The sequence below is a fragment of the Ptychodera flava genome, chromosome 14 (genome assembly GCF_041260155.1).
Source record: "Ptychodera flava strain L36383 chromosome 14, AS_Pfla_20210202, whole genome shotgun sequence".
Classification (NCBI taxonomy): domain Eukaryota; kingdom Metazoa; phylum Hemichordata; class Enteropneusta; family Ptychoderidae; genus Ptychodera; species Ptychodera flava.
In genome coordinates, this window is record NC_091941.1 from 22,851,620 (window position 1) to 22,879,388 (window position 27,769).

A 27,769-nucleotide genomic window follows, 5' to 3' on the forward strand; every position below is an offset into this window, starting at 1 on the left:
AGCCCATAGAGCTGGATGTCTGTTTTTTGGTATATAGGGATAACCTTTGGATAGAAATTTTTTGACCAAATGTCACATGACCTCGATGACTTTTGACCTGAAATATACGTTTATGTCGATAAATACGTAACCACAAGAGCTATGTCCTTTATATTTAGTAGGGTGGGAGACCTTATGACAACACACGCTTTACCTCATTAATTATGCACACATCTAATTCTCGGCAAGCGAATAGAGCTAGAGGTCTGATTTTTGGCATGTAGGGATTAATTAGCAATACAATTTTTTTTTCAAAATGTCACGTGACCTTATGACCTTTGACCTTGATTATACATATATATGCATAACTCAGTAACCACAAGTTCTATACCCTCCAAATCTGATAGGATATTAGACCTTAAGATGTCACATCTTGTACCTCATTATTATGCGCATATGTATTTCTTGGCTGGCCAATACAGCTAGAGGTCTGATCTTTTTTCCCGATTTAGAACCATAACTTAGACATGCCTCATGTGTTTCAAATTGGGAACAACGACATAGACCTATGTGCCCATAGATCTCAACATATACACTCCAGTGATACTTCTTAATGACCACATTTCCCTGCCCCATCAAGACTAATACTCCCCTATTACAAGTGGGGACTATGTCATTGTCAATGACTTCTTGAACAAATATCACTTCTTTTCAAAAGACAATACATGAAGATACTCAAATGACTTTGGTAAATCTTATTTCTGCTTTGCATAGTTGATATTTCAATAAAAACTGACGGACCAAATGTGAATTGAATTTCGTTTGGTGTTATCAATTCTGAAAAACTGACTGATGTACCAAATGTAAGTTCCTTTGAATTTGGTGTTATCAATTCTGAGTATTACTGAGTATAAATTTATGGTGATTCGTCACTGTACAGTGTGATGAACCCAGAAAATTAAGTTTGTTCCTATCGGTGATGTTATTGTCCGCATTGGAGATTTAAAACTGTTGATGGATACCGGTCTCAGTAGTTAAATGTAGGTCTCACATGCTATAACTCTGTCTTGTTCGATAAGGTCAATGCTCTATTAAATGTTGGCATTAAACATATTCCCTTTCAAAACACTGAAACAGCAGACATTCTTTGGCTGTGATGGTGGTCGCACACATACTCCACATTCTTACTCCAAAGCTATATCATTTAGTTGTCTGCAATTAAATTTATCCCAGCATTAGTGTTCTCTTTATGCTATTTTGAGAATGATAATCTCCAGGGTGGTTGAAACTTCAGATCCAATTATCGAACTCCGACTCTGAGTCTTAGATTTAAAAGTCGGCTAGACAACAGTTTATCTCAATCAGTGATACTGACCCCAGCGAACTTTATATAAGACCATGAAAATTCTCATGATAGGTAGTTGTGCACTGAAGAGAGGCAAATTGAAATCTTTTTCATATGTGTATTTTAAATTTGATTTATTAATATATCAATTATTATTATTTGAGGGCCATGGTGATGTTTTAATGCCATGCATTTCCACAAAACTATTCAGACACTATTTGCAAAAATAATATTGTTTATTGTCCATTTGTCCATTTATTTTTTGTACCTATTGTATGTTTTGCCTTTCATGTCTTCATGGATGTGTGCAATTTTAATGTATATATTGTAAATTTTAATGATTTCTCGACACTGTGTGAGAAGAGCCATTGGCTCAACAGTTTATCGAGATTAAATAAAGTCTAAATAAAAAAAATAAAATAAAATAAAAAAATGAATATCATATCATAAAGCAAACATTTCATTGTATAATAATTTTTTATCTTGAGTGTCATAGCTGTCGCATTCAGTTATTCACAGCAGCCACAGCAAAATACTGCAGATCACACAACAATAAATTGACTCAAGACTTCTATTTAAAGTATCAAATTTCTTTTCCAAATATGGGCTCCAATTCTTTATTGCAGTATGATAAAATACACTGTCATTCCCGACAGAATGTAATTTTTGATGATTCTGATTGTTGATTGTTTAAATTAATGATAGTGGCAAATGTAAATTATGTTTGTACATTGTGAATTAGAGGATTACATACATTGAAGAAAAAGTACAACTCCCATCATACATAAAATATCCTTTTATTTTTCTGCTAAGTATTCGACTATTAAAAAGTAAACTACTCAGCATGCCTATTAGCATTTTTTCCTCACGTGTGCCAATGTGATATTGTCACACCAATGTCTCTCTCTGTCTATGTGTCTGTCTTCCTGTGGGCATCTCAAGAACGGCCTATCAGGCTGAGATCGGAATCCAGTATGGTACATACATGTACGTGCATATACAGTAATGTTATTTGAATTGACTTGATCTATATTGATTAATCTGGATATGTACATAGAGGTTACTATTATAACATTATGAGAAAGTGATTTAGCGTTTGAAGTTCATCTAATCACTAATTTACATATTTTTTGAACTTTCCTAATTAGGCATACATATCTGAATTAACCTAATTGAAATCGATGAAACTTGCTATGTACATTGAAAATATTATAGACAAATATTAATGAAAGTTGTTTAGCCATTTTACATCAGCTAGTTACTAATTGGATGTGATAAACTTTCCCAATTGGGGACGTAAGACTAGCAGGACTTTACCAAAGTTCATGACATCTAGTCTATGGACATTGATGAGACAATTATATTGTAGTAGTAAAAGACATTTTGCATTTTATGTCACATAGTTGATAATTTGCACTTTTTAATGAACATTCCAAATCAGGCACACAATTTGGAATGACTTGGCCAAAGCTGATTAAAGTATGTTGCTGTGTCAGCTGATAGATAATTTGTATTTAATGTACATTCAAAATAAGTGACAACTCGAGGGACTTGACCAAAACTGATGAAAGTGCTATGCAAATTGATGATAAAGTTATATAACAGTGATGAAGGACATTTATGTCTGCTTATGTCGCAGGTTTGTCTACATCAGCCTCATTTGCTCTTTGGAGAGTTACTAAAATACCTAAACTTCTTGATCAGAGTTCAACTGAAAAATTAGTTCATGCTTTCGATTCTGGACTGGTTTACTGAAACAGCTTGCTTTTTGGCTTACCACTTGTCAAATAAAGAAACCACAACTGATTCAAAACTCCACTGCACGTCTGATTTCAAAAACCAAGAAATCAGACCACATTCAGCCAGTCCTGCGTAACTTGCATTGGCTTCCTGTTCACATGTGAATAGAGTTTAAGATTTTATGTCTAACCTTTAAGATCGTCAACAATACTGCGCCATGCCGTTTAAAAGAACTATTAGGCATTCGCACTCCTGGCCGGACCCTTCAGTCCACTTCTGAAGGTGCACTCAGCCTGCACCAGCCAATTGGCAATACATCATTTTATGGTAGCAGATCTTTTTCTATTTGCACCCCACGGCTACGGAATAGGCTTCCACCAGAAATCCAGAGTTTTAACAATTTTAATACATTTAAATCTCATGTAAAAAACATGTCTTTTTAGAGAAAGTTTTTTAATGCAATTTTTAAACTGTGCTTCTTTTTTTATTTAAAGTGTAATGTAATTTTAAAAATGTGTAGAGCATCTTGAGATGTCATTAACATGGAAGGCATTTTTTAAGAAATAAATATTATTATTTGTTATTATTTTGCATTTTTGCATCAGCTTATTGATAATTTGCATACTTAATGATCTTTTACAGTTTGGCATATAAATTTTAGCTTAAACGAGAAGTTACATGACTGTAGGCGCACAATAGTGGGTTTACTGATGACGCAGCTATTTGCATACCCAGGGTGGGAGTTTTTGAATTCTCATAGCATCGCTTTGACCGTATGATAAATTTGAATAATCATGATGGGCACTTTTGTGACGTATGCAAAGAGGGGTCAAATGGTCGTACAGTGAACACACTTTGAAACATATGTGTTCTCAGACGAAAAACAAGACATTTTTTCAGTTTATTTTTGACTCAAGTTATTATTCAAAGACATCATATGCAAGATTCAATGACAATGAATGCTTGGAACATGGCAACATTATGACCAAACACAGCATGTCCGATCAGTAGCGGGGCTTTTTCACATTTGCATACAGGTAGATTTACGATAATCTGGCTTTTAAAGGGGAAGTTCCTGTTTAAAGGACTTGACCAAAGGTAAAGTGGTAATACAATGTCAAAGAAATTTAGTTTGTTCATCTTACCTAATTACATATTTAGATATTTGATGATTTTAAGGAATTAATCTATGGTGAATATTGTTCATGATGTTAATCTATGGTCACCGGTCACCGTGAATATTGTTCATGGTGTTAATCTATGGTGAATATTGTTCATGGTGTTAATCTATGGTGAATATTATTCATGGTGTTAATCTATGGTCACCGGTCACCGTGAATATTGTTCATGGTGTTAATCTATGGTGAATATTTTTCATGGTGTTAATCTATGGTGAATATTGTTCATGGTGTTAATCTATGGTCACCGGTCACCGTGAATATTGTTCATGATGTTAACCTATGGTGAATATTGTTCATGGTGTTAATCTATGGTGAATATTGTTCATGGTATTTATCATAACGAATAAATGAAATTCCAAACTTGAGACAAAGATTCAATTTACAGACAACTGAAATATACAGTGAAACACTGGGGCATTTTCAGATCATATCTGGTGAAACAATTTACAATTTAATGTATTTTCAATGTATCGGGGCACTGTTCTTTAGGATAACAGATGGGCGTAACTGTTGAGTATTAGTAATTAAATCCGAAGGTCCTGTTTAAGTAGAAATCATATCTCACAACTATGCACTCTGGATGACTCCTAGTCTATAATAAGAGAAGCAAGGAAATCTGTTTTGTGTTTGGTGATGAATTGGAAAATAATATGTAAAAAAAGTTTTCAATTAGGCTGTACGTATCACCGACAGTAAAAGTGAGGGGGACGGTACTCCAGCTAACATCAAAGGACTGCTTGATTTATATTGTTAAATGTGAGTTGATTGTAATGCATAATAAACAAAAGAACATTAGCGTGTGCAAGATGATGTGACATCCCGACCATATTTGATTCCCATATAGTTGTTCTGGTGTGCCACAGCTCTCTCTTAAACACAAGATTTTGTTTCCAGAACATGTTTGCTTTTGGTAATGAAGAGTTTGTTAGTTAAAACCCCAACTTTCTCAGGTAAATCAATTATTTTCTATCAACTTTCACAATAGTGACCTCGAAATTATTGTTCTTTTTTGTGCATCCCTGTGCTATGGGTGCACCTTCAAAGGATCAATGGATGTGAACACACTGTGTAAACTTCACAACAAATCTCCTATTTGGGTAAAATATTGACCAAGCTAACATGTAGACACTAGCAAATCGTCATTTGATTATCCGGGAATTAAAAAGTCTGTTTATTAAGAATATGGGAACTTTTGGCGGTGAAGTTTTGTTGTGTCTACAATCTTTTCACTCTTTGGGCATATTTGTATATTATCTTGAGTCAACAAACACAGGAAATGCAAACATGTGATCAAGTCACTTGCATCTGGCTTAGCTTGTTAATGCATTAGAAACCTGTGTACAGGATAGCCTATGTTAAAAGGATTATAATCCAATTTGGTTCAAAGAAAATTGCTTAAATACCGCCAGTTACATGTCCCACTCAATTCTACTGTCTATCGCTACACTAAGTTTGATATCCCCATGCAAATGTTTTCTATATTGTCTGTCATTCCTTTTCATTAGTTTTCACACACCCATTTGAAAAATGTCAAGATATTTTTGAGGATCCACACAAATCAACTGCAGGTTTCCTTTGGTGAGGCTTTAATGCTGGATATGCTAACCCAAAGTGGTTTGTCAAAGATGAAAGACAATGACTACACTTGGAAGTATTAATTCTATAGGGAGGTATTGTTTTTCAAAAAGGATATCTTAAGATTTTCATAAGTCTATCTTCCTTGAAAAGCTGGTAACATTTATTCCCACTCAAAGTACTGATGTGAATATAACTTAACAATATGCCATAATATTGCAAATTTGATTATGAATAAATTGTTTGCAATTTACACTGATATCATAATATTTGATTATGAGTACGTTAATATGCAATTTACACTCAGTCTGATACCATGGTGATGGCATCATATCAAGCCACTACTGACAAAACTACTATGAAGAAGACAATGCCTTGACATATTCTCCTGAGATGATATTTTGATCATGATATGCTTGATAAGATTACATGTTAAATGTTTAATTTAATAGTCCCATAGGTATCATCTATTTGATCACGACTGTAAACGTGTAATTAAACCAATTAATTATTGAATAGATACAGCAGACTCTTCTGGGGCAGAAACAGCCATAATTTTATCTCAGTTAACGTAGAAACATAATTCACTCATATTCAGTCAGTTATGTTGTATCTCTTGTTATTGTCAGCCAATGATCGACGGCCAAGTTCTTGGGCAAGCCACTGTCAGGTGATAGTGTTTTGGACTTTGAAAAGAGCTAAAATTAGCATACAGCAAATTGTTTCAAAATCCTTGGGTTGTATATGCTGACACTGTTCTTTGTAGTAGAGTATTATATTAAAGCATGTAGACAAGTAGATTCTGAGATGATCTTTTGACCAAAATTGCCTTAAAGTTCCAAGACAATATATCCCTCCATGTTCAAAACCAAACATGTTTAATGACAGCACTGTTCTCTTGGTAGGTTTTGTCTTTATCTAATGTGCGTACCGTATAGTATTTTTAAAAGGCTTGTATGAAAAAAATCATGAAAAAGTTCTATGTCCTTTTAAAAGTATAACTTAATCTGTTCATGAATGACACAGAGGCCACATTTCTGCATATTTATTGTTCAAAAAATGTTGAAAGTTAACCAATATGCTATGAACATTTGGGTAGGAGGACATGCACTGCTTATCCTATTCCATCTATCAAAATACATAACCTGTATTTTCTCCCTTCTCTATAATAGGCCGACATAACAATAAGAAAGACAGCTGTTTTCAGGGTACCAGCTCAGCCACTCTCCTAATTCCAGCAGCACCATAGATGATACAAGAGATGATACAATTTTTTTTTTCACTCACCTGACTATTTTCAGGGGAGCTGCTAAGTCGCTGGCCTACCACTCGCCTGGATAGTTTCAGGAGAGTGAATTTAGCTCTCCTGCCATCATCAAAAAATAAGCCCTGCTTGCATATTTCATCAGTTAAAACAAATCTGTATTAGGTCATTCCTAGAGACCTTAATACCAAATACTACAGCTGTCTGACCATTTACAAAGCATTTACAAAGCTTGTTGACCAAAAATTGAATTTTTTAAGCTGGTTTGCATATTTTTGATAGAATAATAAAAAGAAAACAAAGATGTAGCCTTATACTCATGACACATCTGCACTGTCACCAAATATCAGGTTTGTAGGTACTTCACTTCTCAAGATATTTGAGTAGGTGGACATCCTCACAAACATACATATTAAATACAGACATACATACAGACAGATGATGGATGCTGTGTAAAATTACCCATACTTTATAGCTTTATAGATAAAACAAAGACAATTAGGCATCTGTCTTTCTGATGTCTTTTCCTCTGTGGTTTAAGTCAAAGCAGGATTTTTCTAGATGTTTAATAAACACTGAGATGCCTTACCAGAATCTAAAATTTTCCACCTCTTCAACATTACCAACATGGTCCTATAATATCAGCTTGCCCATGTATCTTGAAAAAAATGGAGTGCATGTACTAACTTACATGATGACATGAGTTTTTCATGCATGACTTATCAAGTACCCAATCTACAATATCTGAATATTCCCCTGTGGAAAATCAATCATGATCATCAAATTTTTAGTTTAATATCAATAGTAATTAACATACCTTGCACAAATGAGCACTATTATGCAATGTCCGAGGTTTACACCTGGACATATGGTATCATCCCTGTAGTACTCAAAACACTATTGTTTTGTGACTTTCACATTTTGCGAAATATAAGTCCGCTCCATTTAGTCTTGAGATGATATATAGCACTATACTGCTGCTTCTCAAAATCTATTCAGTGACACACAAAAACCAGATATGAACTGAAAGTGCTACCGTGTTTTAGTATATATTGCAGTTGTCTGTAAATTGAAACTGTTGATATAAATCCCAAATTAGGAAAACTTGTCAAATATGCAAATTAGTAATAAGCTACAGTTAAAATGCTAAATGCTTTCAAAAATGTTCTATCATAGTATATCCAATGTAGATAGCAAGTTTTGTGAACTTTAAGTCAATTCTGAATCATATATATATATATATATATATATATATATATATATATATATATATATATATATATAATATATATATATATATATATATATATATACATACTCCATATCAGGAAAATGCCTAAAATATGCAAATTAGTCTTAGACTGGTAATTTGCTAATCTCATGTTTAACTTTCATTGTTGTTATAGCAGAGTATCTTCATTGTACATAGCAAGTTTCATCAACTTTGATAAAATCAATTCAGATATATATCCCTAATTAAGAAAGTTCATTAAATATGCAAATTAGCAATTGGCTGATCGCAATGTGCTCTACTACTTTCATGAATAATATATCATAGTATCTTTAATATACATAGCAAGTTTTGTGGACTCTCATGGTAAACTAAGTTTGTTAAATATGCAAATTAGTAATAGCTTTGGTAAAATTGCTTCATGATTTTCAATAATGATATATCATAGTATCTCCAATGTATATAGCAAGTTTCATCAACTTTGATAAAGTCAATCAAGATAATATTATATATCCCTGATTAGAAAAACTCATTAAATAGTTAAAATGCTTAACGACTTTAAAGATGTTCTATTGTTGTATCTCCAATGTAGATAGCAAATTTCATCGGATTTGATCAGTTCAATTCAGATGTTTATACCTAATTAGGAAAATTCATTAGATATGCAAATTAGCTATTAAATTACCTGTAATCTCTTAGTATCTTTAACTGCTGATATAGCCTTAGTGTGATCAACATGTAGCAATTCTCATCCAATTGTGTGCAGCTGTTGTTAATTATATTCGACTTTTTCTACTATCATTAATTATGCAAATAAGCATAACATATGCAAGCCACACCCTCCAAAAACCAAATCAGTCCTTGCAGTTTGCAATTGAAATGTATATACCAGACTTGATTCCGATCTGATGAGCCATTCTTGAGGTATTGCACAAACAGCCAGACAGACAGACAGACATCGCAGCGACATAGTTCATGTGTGTGAACACTTGAGCTAGTAAATATTACCACAAAACTATTTGCCTCAAAAGAATTGCCTACTGGCAGAATGAGTTGTTCAGACCAATCCAATTAATGTAACATACCTTTATCAAAAATGAATAATTAAGAGTTAAAAGGAATTTAAGAAATGATGGTACACCTGGCATTGTTTTGTTAGATGTAATGTTGTCATTTGAGTATTGATTAACCCTTGTGAATAGGTAAACATGAAGAAATAATTTGGAAACATTGTACAGTGACAGATTCAATCATAAATCTTGAACCAGATATGAACTGAAAATGCTCACGTGTTTCATTATATATTGCAGTTGTGTAAAATTGAACCTTTGCCACATGTTTACAACTTCATTGAAAGTATTATGATCAACATAATGAACAATAATCACTGCCGATTAGGTCATGAAGTATACAAATATGTAATAAGCTGAAACAAAAATATTAAAGTTCTTTGACTGCTGTCATTGTATCTCCACTTTATATAGCAAGTGTAATTACCATTGGCCAAGTCCTTCAAGCCATATATATGACGAGCTGTGAAAGCTCATTAGACATGCAAATTATAAATGAGCTGACATGAAAATGTGAAATGACTTTTGATATTGTTTTAACCTGGTATAATCATCAATGTACATAGCATGTTTTGCCAACTTTGATCAAGTAAATCCCAGTATATATCCCTAATAAGCAAAGTTCATTAAATATGTAAATTAGGAATTGGCTTAAGTAAAAATGCTTAATGATTTTCAATAATGTTGTATCATGGTATTTGCAATGAAAGTAGCAAGTTTTGTCAACTTTGGTCAAGTCGATTCAGATATATATCCCTAATTAGGAAAGTTCATTAAATATGCAAATTCTGAATTGGCTGAAGTAAAACTGTTAAATGACTTTCAATAATGTTGTATCATAGTGTCTTTAATGTATATAGCAAGTTTCATAAATTTTGGTCCAGTCAATTCAGATATACATCCCTAATTAGCAAAGTTCATCAAATATGTAAATTAGGAATTAACTGAAGTAAAAATGCTTTATGATTTTCAATAATGTTGTATTATAATATCTCCAATACATGTAGCAAGTTTTGTCAACTTTGGTCAAGTCAATTCAGATATATATCCCTAATTAGCAAAGTTCATTAAATATGCAAATTAGGAATTGTCTGAAGAGAAAATGCTAAATGACTTTCAATAATATTGTATCATAGTATCTTCAATACATGTAGAAAGTTTGGTCAATTTCGATCATGTCAAATCAGATATATCCCTAATTAGGAAAGTTCATTAAATATGCAAATTAGGAATTGTCTGAAGAGAAAATGCTAAATGACTTTCAATAATATTGTATCATAGTATCTTCAATACATGTAGCAAGTTTGGTCAATTTTGATCGTGTCAAATCAGATATATATCCCTAATTAGGAAAGTTCATTAAATATGCAAATTAGCAACTATCTTTCACGTCACCCCTTAATGGTTCCCACTGCTGATATATATAGGTGTGATCAACATTTGTAGCAAATCTCATCAAATTGTGTGCAGTTGTTTTAATGTATATCTGTTTTCTCTAAAATCATTAATTATGCACATTAACAAAAAGTATGCAAGCCACGCCCACCAAAACCTTTTCAGTTCTAGCCATTTGAATTCTGAAGATGTCTACCAAATTTGACTGAAATACGTTCAGCCGTTTTTGAGATAATGGGGATACAGACACACGGACACACACACAGACACACACACACACACACACACACACAGACAGACATGGCTAAACCATATGCTCACGTGTGTGAACACGTGAGCAAAAAATGTTTTCTTCTGATGTCAGGATAGTATAATGTTGACACTCCTATTTATGCCTGTACTTATATAGTTGATAAGTTTCTAGAACAGAATTCAAAACAATATACTTCAAACTGTGATAGAAAATTTTCATTACTTTATGATGGTATTCTTTTATGAATGCATTCCACATACAATGAAAATGATATTTGGAAAAAAAATCATTAAAAGTTGTTTTCTAAGTGTGCTACATTGAGTTATATCATTCTGTAAGGTGTATTTCTGGTAATTTTTTAAATCTAACTTGCATTCTGTCTATAATATTACAAGTCATAAGTAGCAGTATGGATATATAAATACATCTTCATCCTGAAGGGATTCTGTATGATCCAGGGGTTTTTTCAAGTGTTTTTTGTCTGAAATCAAACTGCGTGTAGTGAGCCAATGAGCCCCATTACACGATCTTTTGAAAAATATGCACAGATTTTGTAATATGCAATTAAACAGATATTATAGTTACATTTAAATAAATGGATACTCCAAACAGGACTAGAGTATTATTAGTCAACTGAGTCAGCTATTTGTATTTATTTGTATTTAACATATTCCGTAATGTGTAACTATAAGTGACACCATTTTTTGAAAGTTGTTGTCTTCCCTCAGACATATGAAAGTAGTATTAAAATTATCTATAAAACTTCACTCAGTATGATGCCTTCAGTGGCGTACGTAAAGTTGCACCACAAGACGGTCTCATTCGGATCATTAATATTAGATCTGCATGGGTTACCATATTGAAGGACTGTCTGGACTAATATAAAAGCCATTGTAAAAATCATTATCGGAGAGTTCCCTGTCATGTTTTTCATTTTTCAAATGGTGAAATTGAAAAATATCCCTTATTAAAAGTGCATTGGATTCACTTTTAATGAATGCTACTATAAAAATCAGAAGTTGCAATATTAGCAGAAGTATTATGCAAAGATGTGCACAAGATGGATAGATGTGCTACAAATCAAACAAGCCAGAGGTATTTTATGGTTTTAACCCTGGATTTTCATTGAGGTGACCTTTTGGAATCATGAGCTCCATTTATCCGTAGGAAATTCAATCAATGAGGTTTACTGACTGTGCTGCTTGACTACAGAACTTAATTTGAATCGAAGATGTACATGTGAAATTTTGACAGTCAGTGGAAACACAATGGAAAACAAAAATACAATAGTGCACTAGATTATGTAAATTCACATACCACCTACACACCTAAATGTGATTCAAGATGTCTTTCTCAAGAAAAAAACCTGAGTAAAATTTAGTTGAGCAGTACTGTCATCATCCAAATGACAGGAGACAGTCACATATTTTTTCAAAGCCGTTAGATGTCAAACAGAAAACATAAACATCATCCTGAACAGATTATTCTAAAGCTTGATAACGATTAACCAAAAGAATCATCTCATCAGTTATTTCTTTTGAAGGAAAAGAAGCCATATTCCACACAAGAGTATATTAACAATTCTTATGTTGCCATGGTAATGAGTAGATTATAATACCTTTTATACTCTCTGCTCCAATTTTTAAAGGCCAAGCCAGCAGATAAACACTTTTTCCCCTTCTCTTTACTGAAAATTATGGACAATGTAAATTCTTTGACAACATGCCGAAAAGCCAGCAGAATATACATATTCCTCCATTCAGCTGTAAGGGGTGTGTTCATTAGTGATTCATCTTTGGTGCCAGAGGGGAGAATTCAGAAGCCAGTAAAGGGAAGGAGATTGTGACCATGTCTCCAACAATTTTAAATTGGATGTGTTTGACAGCAAACACATCAGCTATCCTACAGGTCAATTGTATTTCACTTAATTTGTGGACTAAGGAGTCCATTTGGTAACTCCCTGCACAACGTTGTCTTCCATTATTTTTGTACAGATTTTAAATCTGAATTTAGCTAATGTTAATGGCAGCTAATAAATGCATTTTTTTATGCGAATGGTAAATCTTGATCTTGCACTGGAATCGTTGCTTATAAGTAATACTAGAAGTGATATTATCTGCTGCAACAGCAGTCATCATCCAAATCTTATTTGTCACATGATGCATGATTTAAATTACCGTCTTGTTTGTTGATATTAAAGATGAATCGTTGATACTTTGATCAGTCAAGCAAAGGTAAAACCACAGCTAGGAATGACATATGATCTATGTATACTATTTACATTTAACTGGTATAATTCATTATTTTAATTTTTCCCACTCAACTGATAAAAGAGTTGTAAGATCTTATGGTCGCCCTATAAAAAAAATTTTAAATATCAGATAGCATGTCGAATCATGAGGAATGAAAGATGTAAACTGCATATGTCAAAACCAGGTTGGAGTGCTGTGTGCTTATATTGTTCAATCATTATGTGTATGGCCCATAACTTTGTGAAATGTGATTATAACAAAGAGCTGTTTAAAGTTGCTGCTGCTACAGCTAGAGGATTGCCCAAACAACTGCAGCTGTTGTTGATGTATTTTATTTCTTGTCAGTGGGAAATACAGAATCCTTGGAAGCTTACAGAGGTTCCAGGCAAAGCTAGAATCTCCACAGAAATTGTGACCGTGGGGCTGGTTAATGTAGATAGCTCTCAACAGTGCAGTTACACACCATTCACTTCTGGTGCCAATGAAGAGACATATTATGCACACTCAATTTGCCAAAGATGGAAATCCTTTTTGTAATCAATACCAAGTTAATTTAATACAAGAAACTTTAACTCATTCATTGGGCCAAGTTTTCAGTTTGTTTTCATATTGCAGTTTATTTCAGGAGATAAAGTTTAATACAAAGTAAGCTTTGGAAAAAGATGAAAAAAATCTACTAGCTGATGAATTTGTATTATGAAGGAAATATCTTACATTTCTCCAATGATCATAACCTGACTGTAATTAGGTGTATTTTTCAAATTGAGCACGCACAATCTGTTTGTCAATTAAAATTTTCTGGTTCCAGCTGTGACATCTTCTAATCAGCTTCATCTTTTGCTGTGAGTGCATGTCACTTTGTGTAAAGCTTGATTTAGCTTTTTGGGTTGGGAGGCTATATTATTGGATGGTCATTTTCATAATTTCTCACTACTATCTTTTATGTGAGTACTTGTGTGGGTGGTCATGACTTGTGGTGACTGTGCTCTGACAATTGTACTGATAAAACCTTGGAAAATTCATGTCGGTCACACATGCATATGCAAATAATTGCTTTGTCTCCGGGCCTAGTTGTTACCACTAGACTGCAAAGTCATGACTTGTGACTATTATTAGGAAGGGACCAACAATTAGCAGCAAATATGCCTCTGCAGCTGTAATTTTTCATTTTGATGAATAATCTTAGACAGTATGTCTTGATTTGCAAAAGAGAGAGCATGCAAGCTCACACATGAAGTCAGTAGTGCAGCTAATAGTTATAACCATGCAAGGAATATATTTCAGATCTGATATATTTGCTAAAACCATCACAATTATGCAAACATACCAACAGTGTTGGTGACATCTTGAAGTAAGAGATCTCATCCAGCTGTCCTTAAATTTGATGAAACTATAGATTATATCACTTTTAACTCTAGAATACGGTGATGATTTCTGGACCAGAATGATTTCAAAAATAAAATATGGGTAATTTTGCTATGAATTAGAAAGACAGAAGGCCAAGATCTCGTAAACCAAACATCAACATCACTTGGGAAACTACATCACAAAACTAAATGGTTTTAGACTGAAAGAGAAGTGCTAACTTAACAACAGAACATATTTTTGTCAAAATTTGAAGAAATTAGATCATACAAGGTAGCGATCGAAGTGCCAAACCAAATGTCAGCAGAATACATTCACTGATTGATAATCGGAATACAAATGTTGATGAAATATGTCATCAAATAGGTGATATAATAGCATCATAAGGACAAATGCAATATAGTACACTCCAATTAACATGTGTTTCCTCAAACTTGAGAATGTCTGGATGATGTGGTCAGAACAGATCAAAATCATCTTGCTAAACCAGAATTTCTAAAAATACCGCAATTATACGGTGTCACTCAAATTTGATCAGAATTGGTACATACCAGTATGGGTACCAAAGATCAACAATAAATGTTGTTTCTATCTGTTCAGTGCAGGAAAATTCTACGTTGATGTTATGACAATGATTTCTGCACAGTACAACCAGAAAAACAACAAGAAATATTTACCAGAAAAACAAGAATGACAAAAGTAATTAAGGTCTGAAACTTTAGGTACTGGAGGTCAACTTTAGCAACATGCATAGCAGAAAGGCAGCTAGCCCCCTTACTGCCTTAGTTTGACCATAGACGGTCTTCCTCCCCTCTACTGTCTATGGTTTGAGCAGGTCTGTTAATATTTAACAGTTCAATGACAATGACAGGAAATGACTCAAGTCAGCGGAGTTAGCCTGCTTCAAGCCTGTTTCAGAATTTCGCTTTTTCTTACCTCATTTGCACATTTTTGACACTGATGTGTTCATTTGAACAAATTTACATCTCAACCCCTACATCTACCTGTACACCAAATACTGAGACGGTAGCTTTGGCCGTATGGGAGCCTTTGTGTATGACGGACATACATCCGCACATACCCACAAATATACAGACATTTAGACTCATCATATAAGCTCTTTTTGGTATTTATATATAAAACCAAATATGAGCTAATTATCCATGATACACTGTAATGACCTCATGAAAATCTCAAAAACAAAATATTTGTACAAATTAAAGAGTAACTTATTATTATTCTGACTCCCATGTTCAATGTTCATGTATTTCTGCCATTTATATATAGTCTTTATTATAATTGAGATTGAAATTCTCTCTCAGGTTCAACTGAAGAAGTTGGGATGGTCAGGAATACGATCAACAAATTTTACATTTAGGTTGTCAATATATTAGCACAGATTAGAGAGCGATAACGTCATATAAATGCAAATTGTAATTGTGCCACGTGTCAAGGAAGTGATCAGCCCCATTTGTTCCTCGTGTGATTTCTTGTGTTTCTTTCTGCTCTGCATCTTACACATGAAATATAATTTGAACCTTATTGTTCTGATGAGGGTCAATATAGAACAACCATAAAAAATTATTTCTTCCATTTCTTATGCGAAAAATTTTGAGTCAAAAGAGATATGAAAAGTTGTTGCATTCAATTCTAAAGTGTCTTTTCAACCCTTGAATATTATATACCTGTGCTTATTATACACCTGTAAAGATTCATCGTAAATTACATGGTATCAGTGGATGCGGAGAACAATAACATTGATGCGGAGTCCCATAACTATGGGTGTTATTGGACTCTAATTGACCTTTGACCTAACAAGTTTTATGTAAACACTCAGAAAACAAGAAAAGATTTGCTTTACTTTTCTCAAAAAATATACATCCAACCATAGTTAAACAAGCGACCTAGCGGCCGATATAGCTCCGCTGTGTTTATGTAGAGAATAACTATTTTTGACACATGTTGATGAAGTAGGTGGAAATCTTTGATAGCTCAATGCAGTGGCCAGAAAAAAGTGGCTAAAATAGCTGCAAAAATACAAAATAGAAGATTTCATTGTACTTCGAATATATCACATTGGGTCATCCCTAAGAACATGTCAACTATCTGATGAGTATTTTTTTGGAGAATAAAATTTTCTGACCAAAAATGGCAACAATTGCCCCAAAAAATAAAATTTGCAGATTTCATCATAATTTCAAAAGATCAAATTTAGTTCATCTATAGAAACCTGTATACCAAATTTCAAAGCTGTTGAACAGTACTTTTTGAGAAACACATTTTTTAACCAAAAATGGAAAAAATTGACCCAAAAATTCAAAATTGCAGATTTCATCATAATTTCAATAAATATTATTTAGTTCATCTGTAGAAACCTCTATACCAAATTTCAAAGCTATCAGATGAGTAGTTTGGGAAATACTGGTACACATTTTTTGACCAAAATTGGCAAAAATTGCCCCAAAAATACAAAATTACAGATTTCATCAGAAATTCAATATATATTACTAAGCTCATCTGTAGAAACCTGTATACCAAATTTCAAAGCTATCAGACCAGTACTTTTTGAGAAACACATTTTTTGACCAAAAATGGCAAAAATTGCCCCAAAATTACAAAATTGCAGATTTCATCATAATTTCAATAAATATCATTAAGGTGATCTGTAGAAACCTGTATACCAAATTGCAAAGCTATCAGATGAGTAGTTTTGGAAATACACATTTTTTGACCAAAAGTGGCAAAAATTGCCCCAAAAATACAAAATTGCAGATTTCATCATAATTGCAATAAATATCATTTAGTTCATCTGTAGGAACCTGTATACCAAGTTTCAAAGCTATCAGATGAGTACTTTTGGAAATACACATTTTTTGACCAAAAATGGCAAAAATTGCCCCAAAAATACAAAATTACAGATTTCATCAGAAATTCAATATTTATTACTTAGTTCATCTCTAGAAACCTGTATGCCAAATTTCAAAACTATCAGACCAGTACTTTTTGAGAAATACATTTTTTGACCAAAAATGGCAAAAATTGCCTTAAAAATGCAAATTTGCATATTTCTGCACAATTTGAACAAATCTGAAATAGATCATCCCTAGGGACATATGTACCAAATATCAAAGCTATCTGACTGGTAGTTTTGAAGGAGAAGATTTTTAAAAATTTTTTTACCAAAAATGACAAAAATTGCCTTAAAAATACAAATATGCAAATTTCACCACAATTTGAACAAATCTGTCTGAAGTCACCCTAAGTAAACTGCATATCAAATTTCAAAGCAATCAGACAAGCGGTTTCAGAGAAGAAGAGTTTTTTACCAAAAACACCAAAAAATGCCCCAAAAATACAAATATGCAAATTTCACTACAATTTGAACAAACTTAAGTGAGGTCACCCCAAGTGAGCTGCATATAGATTTTCAAAGCAATTGGACTTGCGGTTTTCGAGGAGAAGGCAATTGTTGACGGACGACGACGACGACGACGACGACGACGACGGACGACGACGACGACGGACGACGACGGACAACGACGGAAAATCAACCTATTTGATAAGCTCCGCGTCGCTGACAGCGGAGCTAATCATGCAGTGAACAGTGGACATCCAAAAGCATTGAATTTATGTGAAATAATCCTGCTGAAGTGCAATTAAATTCTTCACGTGCATGGCACTGCATACATTGAATTTTCATTCTCTATAATGATAAGCATACACGCTGCAGAGCGTGTTCCCAGTCAGCACACAATAACCTGATCTAATGTATGACAGGGCATTCTGAAAACTCTATACATTTGACTTTTCTTGTAAAATTTGAGTAAAAGGTGTATAATATAATGTTATTCACAAATTACTGGGATACATGTCCTTGTGACTTTACTAGGGAGATACAAAATGATAATTTTGAAAGTGTTTGATTGTGCGTGAAGCAAATTGAACGAATAAACATACTGACTCGACTTATTCACATGACTTGCAAATTTTTAAGTTTAATAATTTCTGACATGTATGATCAGATGTATGTGACAACATGGTTTTGTATTGCTTGCTTCTGAGCAGGAAGGGAAGCTGAAAGACACATGTACTATGGGAAGCCCTGATGTCTCCCTGGAGGACAAGACTTTGACTATTGTGTATGGAACAGACTTTGTTAACACACAATTCATCAATTTCTGCACCAATAAAGAAGCTATTGCAAAGGTGTGTACAAAGAAAGTACGGATGATGCCACAGAATGCAATTCTATTTAGCCTGTGGATGCCTCATTTACGCAAACCAATGATTTTTAAGAATGATATTCTAGCATATATGAGTTAACTCTGGCATGATAATACATGTTCCATCTTCACAGTTTGATGTGTTCTTTTTAAATTACTTATATATATCCATTCACCTTGCATGTACAAGTTGTCACAGGGATGTGGATGTCAATATTGACATCAGTATGCGTGTATTAACGTGAGATTAATTTTACCTGTGGTTGAATCAAGTACATGGGATGCCAGAATGAAAAACTGATTATTCTCATACGTCTGTACAAATAGCAATTGCCCTGAGATCATTTGATAATCATCAGAGTTTCTTGTTATCAGTGGCTAATTGAAGTACAAGCTATTGACAGGTGAAAACTACTTTCTAGTTACCTTCTCATTATGGAGAGATCTGATAAATCATATTTTGGTGCTGTGTGCATACATGTTGTAACCTCTTTGTGAAATCAATAATTGATTGACTTTCCCTGTCACAGGAGTGGGTAGAAGAAGTGTTTGACATGGCATATAACATGCTGGCATTGAATGCCTCACCATTACAGTATTGGGAAAAAATGTAGGTAATATATTTGGTGCAGGATTCCTTTGTTCAACTTGATGTCAGAGACAACTCAATAACATAAAAAATACCAATTGAAATTGTATCTCTACTGTCTGTGCTTGCTTTGGAAATGATTTGAAGCCAAAACGCACATACTTTGAGTACCTGCAGTGGATGATGAAATTCCGCACATGACAAACAAAATTAATTGCAGTTCTTGCTTCCCTTAGATTACAGATTAAAAGTTTTAAAATGCACAAAGCAATTATCATATTCTTTTCAACTGTCAGATGCAATAGGTATACATTAATCAACAGCTAGCTTAATCTCTATCATTTCTTGAATCATGGCCTTTAATAATATGTGTGCTAAAACACAAATTAATCCATATTGGATTTTCAAGTCAAGGCCTATCCAGATATGTTTCACTGTGGACGGATGGACCTGAATGCCAAAAATTCATTGAACGTTTGAACTTAACTTATAATTTCATTCAGAGTGAAAAAATCCAACCATTTTTACAAACCAGTGTAAAAGATAGTCATCAAGTTTCGATGTCTCAGAATTTTTAACGCCAGTCAGAACAACTATCCTTTGACCATGTGATAGCAGAGTATTATGGAATAATTATGATATGTGAACGATGCACTTTGCATGATTGCAAAAACTATTATCAGGCTCCACATTTGGTAAACAAGTATCAAACCAGAACATGATTTGTAACCTTCTTGAACTAACCTTGAAGCAACTAGTATATGTTTCTTCTTGTAGGCATTCGAAACTCATCATAACATCACCAATCGAAGGGAAAGTACCGGTCAAGCAGTAAGTTTTCTTCACAAGCATCTTTCCAACATGTCATTTTGATATTAATGCCGACACTGAAATAATGAAATGTGATTTGTCAATGGACAAAAACAAATATTACACTGATATCATATTATTGAGATTATTTTACATAAAAGTACTGACAACGGCTTATATTGTATTGTTTGAGAATCCAATTACAATCATGGTATTGTATTGATAGTAAGCCAATATCAAAGATTTGTTTATACGTCGTTGATACAATCAAGTGTAAGCATTACATTTGATATTATTAACCATACTGATGTTTATATAATGTCAGTGAGATAATGTCAGTGAGGTGATGTACTTCCAATGTACCAGTTATATGTCATATTTCATATTCCGCATATGTCATACAAGTGACACTTATATGACATATGTCATACAAGTGACACTTATAGGACATATGTCATCATTGTGTCACTTAATAACAATAACGTTGCTGAGTGGTTTTAATGGAAATAACTGTCATAGTGACAGTTTTATTTGCTTACTATAGGTAATAATAATTTTTTGAAAATGATGTGAGTTAAAGAGATGATACCTGTAACTTTTAATAATAATTACATTACAGATTTTGTGGTGAAGAATAACAAATTTTCCCCTTTTTTTTCTCAAAGGTACATTGAATCACAAAGAATTGGCCTTGCACAGTCAACATATGATGTATAATATGAAATACTGTCAACAAACAAATCGTAGTCAGGAGTAAACAGTAACATTTTCACATGACACACATACAGGTTGTGGTGACAAGTTGAATGGTACATTTGAATGTGACTTTGGGAACAGGACAAGAAAAAGTATTTTATGGATAGAACAAAAATAATAGAAAAAACATCAAAAGTTACAGATGGAAGTTCAAAGTATAAAGTGATTTTCCTTTTGCACTGTTTTAGTAACAATATCCATTATGTCATTATGAATTGGGCTTAGATCTGATATTTATCAAACAGCTTCAGATTTGAAAGCTGATTGTTTAAAAATACACAACTTTTCCTAAAGGAGGAGAAAATTGTAACTGACGAAGAAAAGAATTGCTCATTTCCTCTGTGTAGAAAAAGTGGTTTCATCGTAACATGTTTCAAGTCTAACTTCAAGAGTTTTATTTACATTTTTGAAATTAACTTGTTTCAATAATTATCATCTTACAATGTATATGGAGGTATGGAGGACAAAATTAACTATAAAAATGAATATATATATATATATATATATATATATATATATATATATATATATATATACACAAAATGTATATATATATATATATATATATATATTCAACAGTGTTGCCTGACGTCAGTCACAATGAATGTCAAAGTGGGAGAGAGAGATTCCGATGTGATAAAGGTTTGATTGCACATGTTGTTGTTGAACTGGACAAATATAAAACATACACAGACAGGCAATTTTTTCCAACCTATAAGAATAGCTTCCATTAGCACATACATGTATGGCCGTATGGGAGCTAAAAATTTGCTTTACTTAGAGATACATAATTTATACCTAGTTTTTCAATTCTCACTGAAAGTTAACTTTTTTGCCGTTAAATTATACAGATTTGTGTTGTTGCCACTGACGGAGATGTACCAATACTTGGAAATGGCTGCCTCCACTGAGCCAAAAGACTTTGCTTTCTAATGCTTACTCATCTACGAACTTGTTATATGATATCGAAACAAAAATGTTCTGCTTAAGTCCCTTAAATATTATGGTTGTCCTTTCACATCAACAGCATATTGAAGATGTTTGCCAGTAACAAAGAAGATCGCAAGAAAGTAGACCATGCTTTGCAAGCTGCTGGTCTACCTGCAGGAAAGGTAAGGCAGCCTAGTAGATTTATTCAGAAGTTCTACATGACACAATTTTTGCACTGTTGCTGACTGTAAAATCAAAAATGAACATTGGATTCTTACGGCCCGAAACTTTATGTGTAGGGGTAATAAGGGTAGTACATTACAAGAAAGTCGGTCTTTCAAGTGTTACTTTTTCACAAACCCTGTTATTTTAACATATTTTAGTTCATTTTACCGAATTTTGATTGTTGGCTATAATGGTGTACTTTTCAAAATCTACACACATGAAAAAATATTAATTATTACAATTCTTCATAATCTTATCAAACTATATGAATTGTTATTCGTGACCTCAAATGCATACACAAATATCCAGTACTCAAAATAAAGTCCTTTAAAAATTCCCTTTATAAATGCACAGGGACAATATTATCTAGACTTTTATAAGCTTGTATAATTCTAACCACACACGTCACCAAGGAATGACGAGCACCGATAATGGTGGCATATTATCCAGAAGCAACATGTGTTTTCATCACTCCTAATTTGTAATCTGCAATAAACCTCATGAAGTTAGTGTTTTCTGGTTTTAACAGGTTTTAAAGATATGCATTTTAGTTTGGTAAAGATAAGGAGAGTGTTCTGGAAAATTGATGAGTAAAAATTAAATTTCACAACCTTGTGGCATATACTTTTGTTGTGGATTGTGCACGCACAAAATTATCTCAGATTCCATTTTCGTGTACACATACTGTTACAGAGAAATTTTTCTTGCACTGAAACACAAAATGGCACATACACAGTGCACATAACCAGTGTCATTATTATATCAAAGTCTTCATTGCCAGAATTTGCCAAATTTCCCTGACCAATTCCACTCAGTTGCAGTATTGTGTGTTTCATGGATGATAAAGGTATTAAAGTTTCTGTTTGCAGAAATTTCAGTCATTATCCGCAATTTTGATTGATATGAAGAGTACCATATACATACGTAATTAGGATAAGTCGAAATGCATTGCATGTGTAAGGAAAACAAATTATGACTGCAAGAGACTGGGAAATTTCAGAGATTCTCTGCTTCTGTGTCAAAACTTCATAGTTTGCCCTTATTGATCAATATATTATAATCAACATGTCGGATATACATTGACTATGACAGTTTTTTAGACTATCATATGAAATTTGATTATTACCAATGAACAGATGGCAAAATTTACAGAGACCAGTAATAATACTTGAGGTAATTTGTTATTGTCTTTTTCTAGACTTGATGACATCAGACATACCTAGTATTTTGGGCAGTCAGAGAGGTCCCAAAATTTTTACCGTGTGTTGTAATCAGATAATGGATATAATAATCAGATGCTTTAGAGTGGCCTGGATATCTGTGATATCTTGAATAATTTGACACTTGCAAACTCTGATGTCATACTTTAAGATGTGAGGAATTGACTGTATCTTTTGATTGTATTCTCATTTTTAGCTCCTCTGTCAGCGACGCGGAGCTCATCAAATAGGTTGATTTTCCGTCGTCGTCGTCCGTCGTCAATTGCCTTCTCCTCTGAAACTGCAAGTCCAATTGCTTTGAAATTTTATATGCACTTCACTTAGGGTGACCTCACTTCAGTTTGTTCAAATCGTGGTGAAATTTGCATATTTGTATTTTTGGGACATTTTTTGGTGTTTTTGGTAAAAAAATCTTCTTCTCTGAAACCGCTTGTCCAATTGCTTTGAAATTTGATATGCAGTTTACTTAGGGTGACTTCAGTCAGATTTGTTCAAATCGTTGTGAAATTTGCATATTTGTATTTTTAAGTCAATTTTTGTCATTTTTGGTAAAAAAATCTTTAAAAATCTCTTTCTTCAAAACTACCTGTCAGATAGCTTTGATATTTGGTACATATGTCCCTAGGGATGATCTATTTCAGATTTGTTCAAATTGTGCAGAAATATGCAAATTTGCATTTTTAAGGCAATTTTTGCCATTTTTGGTCAAAAAATGTCTTTTTCAAAAAGTACAGGTCTGATAGTTTTGAAATTCGGTATACAGGTTTCTATAGATAAACTAAGTAATATATATTTAATTTCTGATGAAATCTGTAATTTTGTATTTTTGGGGCAATTTTTGCCATTTTTGGTCAAAACATGTGTATTTCCAAAACCACTCATCTGATAGCTTTGCAATTTTGTATACACGTTCCTACAGATCACCTTAATGGTATTTATTGAAATTATGAAGAAATCTGCAATTTCGTAATTTTGGGCAATTTTTGCCATTTTCGGTCAAAAAATGTATTTCTCAAAAAGTACTGGTCTGATTGTTTTGAAATTCGGTATACAGGTTTCTATAGATGAACTAAGTAATATATATTGAATTTCTGATGAAATCTGTAATTTTGTATTTTTGGGGCAATTTCTGCCATTTTTGGTCAAAAAATGTGTATTTTCCAAAAGTATCCATCTGATAGCTTTGAAATTTTTTATACACGTTCCTACAGATCACCTTAATGACATTTATTGAAATTATGATGAAATCTGCAATTTTGTAATATATATGGAATTTCTGATGAAATCTGTAATTTTGTATTTTTTGGGCAATTTTCGCCATTTTTGGTCAAAAAATGTGTTTCTCAAAAAATAGTGGTCTGAAAGCTTTGAAATCTGTGGTATACAGGTTCCTACTGATGAACTAAATGATATTTATTGAAATTATGATGAAATCTGCAATGTTGAATTTTTTGGGCAATTTTAGCCATTTTTGGTCAAAAAATGTGTTACTCAAAAAGTTCTCAGCTGATAGCTCTGAAATTTGGTATACAGGTTTCTTTAGATGAACTAAATGATATTTATTGAAATTATGATGAAATCTGCAATGTTCAATTTTTTGGGCAATTTTAGCCATTTTTGGTCAAAACATATCTTTCTCAAAAAGTACTGGTCTAACAGCTTTGAAATTTGGTATACAGGTTTCTATAGATGAACTAAATTTGATCTTTTGAAATTATGATGAAATCTGCAATTTTTTTTTAGTCCTTTGGGCCTTTGGCCCAAAGTACTAATGTGATGACGCGGCCTCTGTTGTTGCATACAGTGGGCCGTATGCTGTGGACGCAGGTATCTCAGAAACGCTTCAGTAACTTTTTCTGAAATTTGGTCTGGTGGTCACTTTGGCATGTATCTCAAACGGTCTTTTTTCTTTTTTTGATTGAATCATTTTAAAGTCACTTTTTTAGCTTTTTTGTGAAAACCACTATTTTCAATTTTTCCTCAAAACCACTGATTTGATTATTGTGATATTTGGCATGGGTGTTCGTATAGTTGAAATGCCGTCAGAAATGTTCAAAATTTGGTGATACATGCCTTGTATTATTTTTAAACAATATTTTTATCCATTTTTATTTTATATTTACTTGATTTTGACTCGCTTTCGTTAAAGCTACCGTCTGCGCATGCGCACAAGCCTAGGACAAAATCTGAGTTGAGAATCGAATCGGACGCCATCTTGTTTCTCGGTGTGGGCACATTTTTTACTTTGTGAACGTTTCACTGTGCATTTCAATATATTCTATAGTTATGACGTTGACAGTGATGCACTTTTGCGGCTGTCGTGTATTTTTTGGTACGAAAGGCGCCTTTGATCGACTGAAGAATGATGGTACCGGCAGGCATATCAGTTCTACTGAGGAAGTAATCCACTGGCCCGCATAGGTCAGGGACTCACTTAGGGGAGAACCACGTGATTTGTGGGGGGGGGGGGGGGGTATGGAGGATTTTGAGAAAAAAAATTGTCACCAGGTGAAATAAAAGAAAAAAATAAGCCTGTAATGGCTTGAGAAAAAAAATTCTCATAACAGACAGAAATAAATAAAAAAGGAATTGTCATAATGCAGTTGAAATGAGCAAAATTTTGGAAATTCATTCTCATGTGTTCTTTGCTAGCATGCTGCCATAGGCAGCGCAAATGTTTTTACCACAAGCAATTCTCATGTGTTTTTTTTCCCCAGCACTTATGATATAAGCATTTACTACTTTACACCTCAGTGCACTCGATGTTTTCCTTCCCTTTTCTGACCCAAGAAATCATATTTCTGGATTTCTGTTGCAATATCTCAATGGTACAGGCAATATCTAGATGGGACTATTTGACTTCTGTACATTGTGAAAATTGAAAACACAAGACAGGAGTCAATAAACTAGTGTAAAAACCAATATATTATTCTCTCAACATATAAATATGTTAGAAAGATTACAAGTTGTCAAAGAAAAATTGAGGAACAACAAATATAATGAAATACAATGTGTGAGCCTTGTTTCTCTGAGCACAAAAGATAACATCTCCCCTGAGAACTTAAAAGGAATTGACTGTTATGAAGAAAAGCAGGCATAGTACTGATCACTGTTGATTTGCCAAAAAAGTGTTCTATAATTTAAAGTTGTACATATACTAGACTTTCCATTTTGTTTTCATTCGTTGGAATGTAAAATGAATATATAAAACCATCCTGTGATATGTGAAACACTGGCTTAAATTTGAAAAATTGCACTGCTACTCCATTTGATAAAAAAATTGATGCAGGTGTGACAGTTGAAATTAAAAAATGCTGTCTCTCTGACAAAAAAAGTTCCCATACCTACTTCCTGCATACCCCCCCTCCCCCCCGAAATCAAATGGGTCTCTCCTTAATATGCGCATGCGCATATAACAAGTTAGCGTTTTTTTGCAAGGACCAGCTCCTGGCAAGGACTTTGAAAAATCAAACCGACGCTGTCTTGTTTCTCGGTCTTGTGCGAATTTTGACGTTTTGAAGCTTTTAGCATTTATTTGATGATGTTTTGTAAATATGAAGTTCACGGTGATTGTATTTTTGTTGCTGTCATGTATTTTTTTGGCACGAAACGCTCCTTCGTTACCGGCGAATCCATTGCTTTAGCGAGGCGATCCCACCGGCGGCCCGTTGATAGCTGGGTGAGAGCGAGAGAATTCGCTCTGTCCTTCTACCTCCATGTCATAACAAACTAGCGTCGTTTTATGTTGATGTACTGTCCTTTCGACACAGCGATAACTTTAAGTTTTCTGTTGCTTATTTTGGGTAATTTCGACAGTTGTGCATTGATTTTGACATCATTGTTGAAGACAGTGTGTGCTTTAGACTGTCGACAGTCCTCGTGCCTTCTTTTGACCGGATCCGGAGTCACTTGCGGTAGTAATCCAACGTAGGCGATCGAGCGCCGAAGCATCATTGTTGAAGACAGTGTGTGCTTTAGACTGTCGACAGTCCTCGTGCCTTCTTTTGACCGGATCCGGAGTCACTTGCGGTAGTAATCCAACGTAGGCGATCGAGCGCCGAAGCATCATTGTTGAAGACAGTGTGTGCTTTAGACTGTCGACAGTCCTCGTGCCTTCTTTTGAACGGATCCGGAGTCACTTGCGGTAGTAATCCAACGTAGGCGATCGAGCGCCGAAGGTGCAAGGTCGAGTGCCGAAGGCACGAGCTTGTATAAATACCGAAAGCTACGCGAGACCAAGCAGTACAAGCGACTGGCGAGAGTCTATGTGTGCTTATGTTGACCGATTTACGCGCACTTCAGAATCACGGCATAATCCGACATGGTAATTTGGCATGATCATCAGATCATACATGATCCGAGATTG

General features: G+C 33.8%; 1 protein-coding gene and 1 long non-coding RNA gene across 5 annotated transcripts in view; one reads left to right on the plus strand and one right to left on the minus strand.

Moving 5' to 3' along the window:
* Positions 1–27,769, plus strand: part of LOC139149802 (1-phosphatidylinositol 4,5-bisphosphate phosphodiesterase beta-1-like) — a 159,033-nt gene that overhangs the window by 40,055 nt on the left and 91,209 nt on the right. For both annotated transcript variants that reach the window (XM_070721783.1, XM_070721784.1), the window contains exons 4-7: positions 18,716–18,856; positions 19,404–19,483; positions 20,240–20,293; positions 22,056–22,140. In XM_070721783.1, the coding sequence (XP_070577884.1) occupies positions 18,716–18,856; positions 19,404–19,483; positions 20,240–20,293; positions 22,056–22,140 (360 nt within the window). The remainder of the gene's footprint in view (positions 1–18,715; positions 18,857–19,403; positions 19,484–20,239; positions 20,294–22,055; positions 22,141–27,769) is intronic.
* LOC139149805 (uncharacterized) overlaps positions 1–27,769 on the minus strand; it is a 151,623-nt gene that overhangs the window by 22,113 nt on the left and 101,741 nt on the right. For 2 of the 3 annotated variants that reach the window (XR_011556150.1, XR_011556151.1), the window contains one exon: positions 20,207–20,349. This is a non-coding gene — a long non-coding RNA (uncharacterized lncRNA). Of the gene's footprint in view, positions 1–7,673; positions 7,743–20,206; positions 20,350–27,769 lie in introns of all 3 variants that reach the window. The other variant, XR_011556152.1, reaches the window with a different exon arrangement.